Source organism: Engystomops pustulosus, chromosome 2, assembly GCF_040894005.1.
Source record: "Engystomops pustulosus chromosome 2, aEngPut4.maternal, whole genome shotgun sequence".
Lineage (NCBI taxonomy): Eukaryota > Metazoa > Chordata > Amphibia > Anura > Leptodactylidae > Engystomops > Engystomops pustulosus.
This window is the reverse complement of record NC_092412.1, coordinates 213,620,142-213,629,760: the sequence shown is the minus strand read 5'-3', so window position 1 is coordinate 213,629,760 and position 9,619 is coordinate 213,620,142. Positions and strand designations below refer to the sequence as shown.

The 9,619-nt window shown below is 41.8% G+C and overlaps 1 protein-coding gene across 1 annotated transcript; it reads right to left on the bottom strand.

Annotated features, from left to right (window-relative positions):
* Positions 1–298: 298 nt before the first annotated feature.
* Positions 299–9,406, bottom strand: TBL2 (transducin beta like 2). The gene is made up of 7 exons (XM_072138088.1): positions 9,240–9,406; positions 8,546–8,670; positions 6,185–6,369; positions 4,383–4,531; positions 2,924–3,050; positions 1,332–1,484; positions 299–829 (listed from the first exon to the last, which is right to left on the bottom strand). Exons 1-7 carry the CDS (start codon positions 9,346–9,348, stop codon positions 373–375), a joined length of 1,305 nt encoding a protein of 434 aa, XP_071994189.1. The 5' UTR covers positions 9,349–9,406; the 3' UTR covers positions 299–372.
* Between the last annotated feature and the right edge of the window lie 213 nt (positions 9,407–9,619).

The following is a 9,619-nucleotide window of genomic DNA, read 5'->3' as shown; positions in this document are numbered from 1 at the left end:
CACATCCACACCACGTTCACACTTCTATAACCTGCAAACATAAATCCTCAAGCAGTCCCTGCCAATGGTGCAAATATAGGATTGTACATCAGCACGGTGCAGGATAAATGTTACTTGTAGACTTGGAGCGACAATGGACATGTTTGACTGAGGGGGCATGAGTCATTGACTCTTCTGATCCGTGGGGACGCCAGCAGTCAGACACTTGCCGATCTAATAGTTGTGAAGTAATGCAGTAAAACTCAGAACTTCAGTTACCACTTGTATAAGAAAAAAAGCACTTTTAAGGCACAAACTGTAAGATTTCCTCAGAAATATTTTAATTTTACAAAGAACAGTTGCTTCTGTATCAAAACAGTTATAAAAACATTCTCAGTTCTTCTCTTTGTACACCGCTTCCAGAGCCTCTTCGGCTTCCTTTATTTGCTGCTGTAGCCTGTCCTTTGTGCCTTGGCTAGTGGCTTTCTTAAGCTTGTCCTTCATGTCAGCAATAGTAGCTCTGTATCCAGCTGTATTATGAAAGACACATATTACTCGATCTCCAGTAGAGACCAAGTATCTGTTATTAATATCAAAGGCGAGGTCTGAGATGACGTCTCCGTGTACAGACTTGAATTCTTCCTCCATTTCACCTGATTGAGCATTGTACACTGTGATATCACAGACACTGGCTATAGCCACTACTCGACCATCAGGAGACATGGCGATACGACAAGGCTCTCTGCCAGACCATTTTCCTGTGAACAGCAGGTAGGGGTCTTGCTGCTTTTTATACTCAACATCTGTTTTCCAGAGCTTCCAAGTTCCATCTTTGGAAACGGTTGCCATTCTATAAAACAAATACATACATGGTATAAGAAAGTAGCTGCAATACTCAATGCTCTTCTGCCAGCTGTCAAACCTAGGTTGAGCTCATGCCTGCGTTTGGCAGGTTATGCTTTCCCTTCCATAACTAAATAGAAAAAACAAAATTGCATCTTTTTTCTCCACTATTCGTAAATGAAAGTAACCTTCCGTACACTGACGTCAATAGAAGACATTTTTAGTTTCTCTTAGACTCACCTAAAATAGGGAACGTAACACAAAGCCTTAACACAATCCTAAGTTTCAACCAGCATCCTGGTACTAATCATGCGGAGTAATTGTGACCACACTGTAGGTCACAATGCCCATAGGCAAGACATAGCATAATGTACATTGTGCACACGGCTTATAAAATACGTATGAGCAATTTGTTTTCCCTGTAGCTATGATGCAGTGATTTTTTTTGTGCTCCAAATTTTATTTTATCCAAACATAAAGCCATCATTACAGTCACAAAAAATACTGACCTGCTGGAATCATTGGAAAAGGCAAATCCGCAAACACCGGCAGAATGGCCTTTCAACTCAAATGCCCGAGAAACTTCGCGAAACTCCCCTGATTTACCAAAGCAGACCTCCCAAATCTTCACATCTGGCGTGAAACCACAGCTTGCTACAAACCTACAAAAAAAAAAAAAAAAAAAAAAAAAATTCACATTGAAAAAAAGTACAAAGTGGCAGATATTAAGCAGGACGACATTTCATTATAAGATTATTAATCTAGCTAAACTATAGACCAGTGTGGAGTAGAACTAGACAGCTGCGCCAAATTAATCATTGTGTCTGATGTATATGACTGGTGAGTTGTACTTTGCACCTCCTATTATTTGATCTAGTTGGCTGCGCCACAATATAGAATTTTCTGGCGCATGGGCCATTTTCCGCTTGACCACGCTTCCTGGTTACCAAGGACACACCCCTTTTTCGAACTGCCTAAAAAAGGTCTAAAAAATTAAATAAATGTGGCACACAGCATTTCAGATTCAAATCACTCCACTTTCCATCTCCCCCCAATATGTTATGGTTCAATCAAGTCCCCCAATATGGATATGTTATACATGGATTTTACAAATTAATCTGTGGCTTTCAGGTCCTGTAATACAGCTTTTCTGTTTCCACTTTTAGGGCTTTAAATCTCTAGAGTCTTTAAAATCTTTATATTTTTATTTGTATCAAATTTTAAAATTCATAAAAAAAAAAATCATTGTTTGGGCATAAAAACATGGCAATTTCTCAGGTGGGAAAAAGCGTACTTGCAATAAGTTTCAGACTTTCCACAATAATAGTCCTTTGTCATGCTTGATGATTTTTATGGATTTTAACATTTGCAACAAATCAAAATATGTAGATTTTAAGGACGCAAGAAGGTTTTTTGTTTTGTGCTTCTTTGGAAATCTGGTAATAGGTCGAATGGTTCGGGTGTCCACAGATATATAAAAGTGTGAAGCTTGTGGGGGGAAAAACTTTTCTAATCGCTACTTTTTTAGTTATCCCTAAGGGGTAAACCATCTGGTTAATGGAGGTTACAACCGGGGTTCCATTCTGACTAGTTGATATCTTTCAGTACTATAGGATTTTGAAAGCCCTCGCATAATCCTCTTTAAGGCTACATTCACACGATGTATGCCGCCTTACCGTAGTATGGCGGGCATACATTGAGCAGGGGAGAGGAGCAGGGCATGAGAGCTGCTCACCCCTGCCCTCTCCGTATTCCGTCAAAAGATAGGACATGTCCCATCTTTCTATGGGCTACGGAACTGTATCGCTCCTGTACGGCGCCGTGAGGCCATAAAAGTGTACAGGGGATGAATATACGCCGCGTATATGTCCTTCATACGTTCGTGTAAATGTAGCCTAAGAGTGCAGGAGTTGCACCAGCCAACTTTTATTACACCCATAGATATTGATGGAGTTGTTGGATGTATGCTAGACATGCCATTCCAGTTACAAGTCAGAATAGGACTTCTTTTCTTATGATTGATGAGAATCTCTGCCCCCTGTGAAAATATTATGGAAATATATATTTAAAAAAAAAAAAAAGGGGGGGGGGTGGTAGTTACCTTCCACAAGGAGATACACTAGCGTAAGCATTCGCCACCTGGTTGGTATTGATGGTAGCAATTACATCACCCTTCCGATTCCAAATCAATATTGTGGTATCATTTGATGCAGACATAATAAACTTCCCTGTACAACAAAAACAACAATATAACATTATTATTTTGTCAGCACATAGGTTTTTATAAGACGTCAGGTAAACTATTAGTCATGTATACCTCTAATATACAGGCCTCACTTGTTTGTTTTCAAACCCTTTAACCCATTTTTACTGTAACAGTTTCTCATCTTAAACGTATATATTTCCACTTTGGGCATTTCATAAATACAGGATAGGTGTAGATTCCAGGCTGAATTTTGAGTTTCTTGATTCAGGCCTATTGACTGCAGATACTAGCCCGGTGTGTAGACTATTTCCAGTGCTCCCACAGACCCGAATGCAGCGCAAACTCCATTTTAAGTCTACCCATGGGAAGGCCATAAGACCCCTGATCTCAGGATAGGCATGTCATACAAACCTCAACCAGGTTATTTATCTGGCTCTCTTTTGTCAATGCCTTTGCAAGCTACATCTATCCGTGTAACCGGTTTTCTGTCACCATAGGTATAAGGATCTCTCTTTTTGAGTTTCACATAGCCTACTGATAAATTATTATTAACCGTTTTGTTACAGTATATTTAAAATGAAATTTTGCTAGTTACATTGCAACACAAGTAACAAACTTCAACCATTGATCAATACCATTACAGCGATGCTGTAATTATTGCCATTTAAAATGTTTTTCAATTTGGCTTTGTGAGGGCTTTTCATGTGTACACAATTAGGGATCAAAAAATTTTATCACAGTTAGGTCATTCAAGAAAAATAGTATGACAGTTGTCTAGCTTAGGTTTGTACAGGACAATTTATGTGCTTTTACTTTTCCAATCCTGAGGATTATCTCTGGTGCTCAGCTATGATAACAATGTAGAGAGACGCATTGAAAAGAGACATTGGGTGCAAGTACCCATATCTTGCCTTCCCACATATTGAGATCCCATACAACATAAGTATACATTATGACACACGATGCGGCATTTGTTTACCAAGAATGGTAAAAACTGTACTATGTGCAGAAGGTGCCAGATTCATGATTTCTGGTGCCCGTTCTTCATGAATCTGGTGCTCCCAGCACAGCTCACTTTGTTTTTGGTGCACCTTTACCATGGGGCGTGCAACACATTTTTGTCAGACTTTAAAACCCCGGAACACCCCTTTCAGTGCAGAGATTTGTGTTGCATGATGCCTAGTGCAGCGCACAACAAAAGGGTCGCGAGTGACACAAATGTGGCACAGGCACTTCTTAAATACACATGCAAGCAGTTTGCATCAAAAATAATGTGCAAATTCCGTCAGAAACCTGCTGAACAATATCCAATATCTCCTTGTGTGCCATGGATAGGAGTTTCTCTGTAACACACCTGTTTCTGCCATTCCAATATTAATGATGCTGGCTTTATGACGCTTTGGGAAGTCTTCAGGAACAGCAGAGAAGATGAATGCTTCGTTTTTCTTGGTCATTTTAAACGTCCGGATCGTATCTCCATTTGCTAAGCATGCGATAAAAGATCTTAAGACGAAGAGAAAGACAATAAGTATTGCCTCTGTACAGTGCTGAACCATATAACAACGCCTTAAAAAACAAAACTTACATCAACTATGTCTAAAATCATTCTTTATTAACATTGTTATTAGCTGCATCAGAGGATTTGTTAGGTTAGTGCAAGCAGCAGCGCATAACCCCCGCTATGTCCCCAATGGGAACACAAGGGTCCTAGTTGACAATACCCTGTAATGCTTTTAAGCAAGATCTGTAGGTTTCTACAAACATCCTAAGCCTTTTGCTAATTCTATAACACTTTCTAACTTGATCTACACTACACTTATGTTGGCAGAGGCTACTGAGGCGGGATGCAAAGGCTACTCCGCGCCCTTGTAGCCTCTGCTGCTCCTCCTATGTGCACACCCTCGGCATGTTCCTTTTCACTGACGGATTCTTTAAAGATGACCTGTCACCCTAAACAACGGAACTAAAGTAAGAAGCTCCTAGTGCTAAAACAAACGCAGCAGTGTTAAAATGATAGCATTATCGGAAATCTCTGATAACGCATATTACCACTGCTGCGCTGTACATTACAACCGGACCGTTCTCAAGGTGGTCCAGTGTATTCAGAAGAGGGCGGTCAAAGGCACTGCCTCTTGCCTCGGATCGCCCCGCTCACTCCATAGGCCAGAGGCGTCATGCGGCAGTCACCGTCACCTACCCTATTCTGCAACACTTTCCAGGGCAGAATCGTATGAATCCACAGCAAATAAGCACAGCCATACATGAAAGGCGATTGTTCAGTAATAGGATCGTCACTATAACTAGATAACTGCTTCTTTCTAAATATAAAAAGAAGCAGATAAGCTAAAAAATAAGCGCTCAATGTTTTACTGAATCTTTTCCAACAAATCAAGTAATCTTTCTGCCTAAAAAAATGCAGATAAGTCTTTACATACAATCTGCTATAACATGCTGTCTGCAGATAGGACACAATGTATAATCTGCTCAGCTCTACCTGCTCTATAATATGCTGTCTCCAGATGGGACACAATGTATAATCTGCTTAGCTACAACAGTCTTCCCCGTTCCTCAAACTCTAAGACCCAACACTGAGCAGCTTTTTGTACAGTGAAGAGAGAGACAACAGATCATGGTAGAGATCAGTTCAGTACTGCAAATACTAGGGCACGTTTAAACATTAGATAAATATTATTCTGTTTAAAGGAAACCTACCACTTGAAGTGGCAGGTATAAGAGGGAACTACCGAGCACCAGCTCAGGGTGAGCTGGTGCCGGAGCTTATTTTTGTCAGTGTTTTAAACCGCTGCATCGCGATTTAAAACACTTTAAACTTTATAGCTGAAGCTGCTTCGGCGCACCATGCGCGCGACCGTGCTCGCGCCTACATAGGAAGTGAAGGAGGGTCGCGTGCTTGGTGCGCCGAAGCAGCTTCGGCTATAAAGTTTAAAAGTGTTTTAAACCACGATACAGCGGTTTAAAACACTAACAAAAATAAGCTCCGGCACCAGCTCACCCTGAGCTGGTGCTCGGTATTTCCTTCTTACACCTACCACTTCAAGTGGTAGGTTTCCTTTAACCAGCCATGAGATATGTACAAACAACTGTGGATTTGTTATTGGTAATGCAGTAAAATATGGTGAAGGCATCCCGTGTTACCTGCAGTCAGGACTGAAGCGGACATGAGTAGCATGGTCCATCTCCACATTGGCTCTCATACAGCGGTTTTCCCGTTTTAGAAAGTCCTTAGTACTCCATATCCTCACAGTCCTATCATCTGAACATGACGCTAAATATTTTCCATTACTGCTGAAATCCAAACAGCTTATGCTCCCACTGTGAGCCTGGAGGAAAACAAAAATGTGAAGACACATGTTCATAGAGTAAGGAGGGCCCTCACTTCTATTGTTCCATTGGACCATGTCATTGCTCTGTAATACAGGTCATAGTCTACAATTAAAGACCGATGAAAGTCTGATACACACGTCAGGCGGCATCTTTATGTATCATGGCTCTATACATGTAGTGCTTTAATCCAGGACCAATAAAAAGGTAACATGGACAGAATCATTGTATGTCTTCAACACGAGGTGTTGGATTTATGGCTTATTATTTGACAAACTTCCAAACCCTCATTACACTAAATTCACATCCCTGCATTCCTAAACCATCACTCCTATTGCCCTTCTATTTGTAACTAAGATTTCATGTTTCTTGCCCTGGGCTCTCTTAATGGTGTATCACATGTACTCCTATCTTCGTGTAGGATCTCTTATATGCAGTGTTCTTCTGTCAGTGCCTGTGGGCCAGGAAACCTTGCAATTATTTTTTCTAGTTACTTAACCCACAGCGTTATGCCACAATCACACATTGCACTTAAATTATAATTGAGAACTAGCAACATGGTTAACAAGTAGAGATGAGCGAGCACTAAAATGCTCGAGTGCTCGTTACTCAGGTCGAACTTTTCCCGAGTGCTCTTATCGAATAACGAACCCCATTGAAGTCAATGGGAGACTCGAGCATTTTTCACTGAAAGAACACATTGAAAGAACACAGTGAAGAACACATTGCAGATGTTTCCGTACATCTGCTAACTTATCCGAAGACCGAGTGCAGAACGGTGTTCTTCACAATAGTATGTGAAGAACAATGGGGCAGATTTATCAAGCAGTCTAAAAGTCAGAATATTTCTAGTTGCCCATGGCAACCAATCACAGCTCCCCTTTAAAATATTCATGAGCACTGGTAAAATGAAAGCTGAGCTGTGATTGGTTGCCATGGGCAACTGGAAATATTCTGACTTCCAGACTGATTGATAAATCTGCCCCAATATGTGTGAAGAACACATTGCAGATGTTTCCATTCCGTTCAGCACGCGCGTCTTCGGATAAGTTAGAAGATGTACGGAACATCTGCAATGTGATCTTCACCGTGTTCTTCACTTAAATGATCCTGTGTTCACTGTTTTCATTGTATTCTTCACTGTTCTTCATTAAGTAAATGCTCGATCTTGAGCCGGCAAGATACTTATCCGAGCAACGAGCCGTTTTGATTACGCTAATACTCAAACGAGCATCAAGCTCGGACGAGTATACTCGCTCATCTCTATTAACAAGGCAAAACATCCGTAGCTAGTTCCTAAATGCAAGCTAGACACGTGTATTTCGAAACGACTCCTTCCCTTCCTGCGCTTCAAAATGCGATTCAAGTGCAACTTGTGAACACGGCTTTAATTTTGAATGCAGAATGCAAGAGGTGCTGGTAGTTTGGGATTACTACACCGCCAGCATGCCTTTTTAAGGCTGTAGTGTAGGGTCCGGAACATACCGCATTTCGGAGAAATCTGGTGGAAAGGTTTTGTGGGTTTGCTGCTACGTGTCAGCATCTGGGCGCAAATGTTCACCTTCTGAAGCAAATCCTCAGCAGGCCCAAGTGGCATATTCTGGGTTTCCGTATCGGTGAGCCCACTGCACTCTTCCACCCAAATTATCAGCATTGCATCAACAGGCAGAGGTGAGCTACAAATGTTTTGGACCCTTTAACTCAGATATATGAACGGCTGCTAGTGGTAGATGCTACTGTATGGCACGTGTTGTAGGCATTCATACATCAGCAGCTAATACTTTGATATAATGTATCCATGAAACAGATGCGTCAGGACCCAAGGTCTAAGGCCCCTTATGCACTTGTGAGTGTGCTGCGTCCAACTCACATCACACTCGCAGCGTGTGCTGGAACTTCCGTCCTGAATGCTGACAACTGACATGCGGAGATCAGTTCTGGTTGCTCAGCGTTCGGGTCGGATGCTCCAGCCAGCGCACACTGCGAGTGTGATGCGAGTTGGATGCATCACACTCACCACTGCCAGTGTGTAAGGTTCCTATATCTACTATTAAGTGGTAAACTAAAGCCATAAATAATTGGGTGACATCTCCCGTGTTTAAGTATTCAGAGCTTGAGTAAATGGAGCCGCCACCTACATAGTGAAGCAGAACACTTAATAATTGAGAAGGTTACCTTGAGAGCTGACGCCAGGAGCGGGTGGGAGAAGGAGTGGGGCTTTACTTTTTCTTTGCGTGGCCTTTGTGGTTTCTGTTTCTTCGTCGGCTTCTCTGGAACCGCATGACCATTGGCTTTCTCGGCTAAGATGTAACAAAAATTGGAAACTAATTCACAATAATTCACTGGGTTTTTAAAACGTATCACATTTTTTGGCAACCTTTAATATGTCAAAGGGACCTGAATAATAAACAAATAAAACCTTATCAACACTATTGCACTTTGGCACAAGTTTAAAAGGGGAAGTACAAACATCGCCACTTATCACGGATACGATTCGATGAAGTCTTACTGCTAGGACCCCCTATTGTCAGAAGAGAGGTCTCTTGTATGCCCCATCTGTGATGGGGATTGTTACACATGTATCTGACGGCTTCTCCTTGCTAGGGGTTATTCCATTATAACATAGAACAATGATGAGTTTTATACTTCCTGTCAGTGCTTGCTGGGAGTTGTAGTGTTGCAACAGCTGGAGACAATGGTTTTTAGAATGAAATACTGAAACAACCAAATAAACGCCATAAACTTGATGTTGTATTGGAACTGGTACGTTAAAGTCATGCACAATGCAGTCTTCCTATATAGAGCCGTCTACACATTACACTTGATACCGCAGCAGTGGTGACCCTCCATGCAGTGGCAGCTCACTTACCGCTCTCCTCCTCCTCGTTGCCCTCCTTTCCCTTCCTGCCCCATAGTGCCAGCAGCACGACTATTCCCCCCAGCAGCACAGTCACCGCCACCAGCGCTACCACCTCCATGTCCGCGTGCACTCGCTCAGCCACGTCACATCACAGGAGCGCGCCCCGACTACTAGTTTTTTTTTTTTTTTTTTTTTTTGTGCTCACCGTAACTTTATTGCTCACAAATCATAGGAACAAAACGGCCCCGCGCATTCAAGCATCGACCATTAGATGAATGCATCACATAGGGAAACAGAATGGGGAGTGCGCCACAGGACAGGAGGGAAAGTACAGCAAGCAGAGTTTTTTTTATTATGCTTTTTTTCTAAAAAAAAATGTGTACTCTGTA

What these genes read in the sequence shown, in the direction of transcription:
- TBL2 (XM_072138088.1), bottom strand. Translation starts at nt 9,348, where the DNA reads ATGGAGGTGGTAGCGCTGGTGGCGGTGACTGTGCTGCTGGGGGGAATA. An exon ending in TATTGGAATGGCAGAAACAG is followed by an intron (nt 3,051 to 4,382) that starts GTGTGTTACAGA and finishes TTTGTTGTACAG; the next exon opens with GGAAGTTTATTATGTCTGCA. An exon ending in AGTGTATCTCCTTGTGGAAG is followed by an intron (nt 1,485 to 2,923) that starts GTAACTACCACC and finishes TTTTTTTTGTAG; the next exon opens with GTTTGTAGCAAGCTGTGGTT.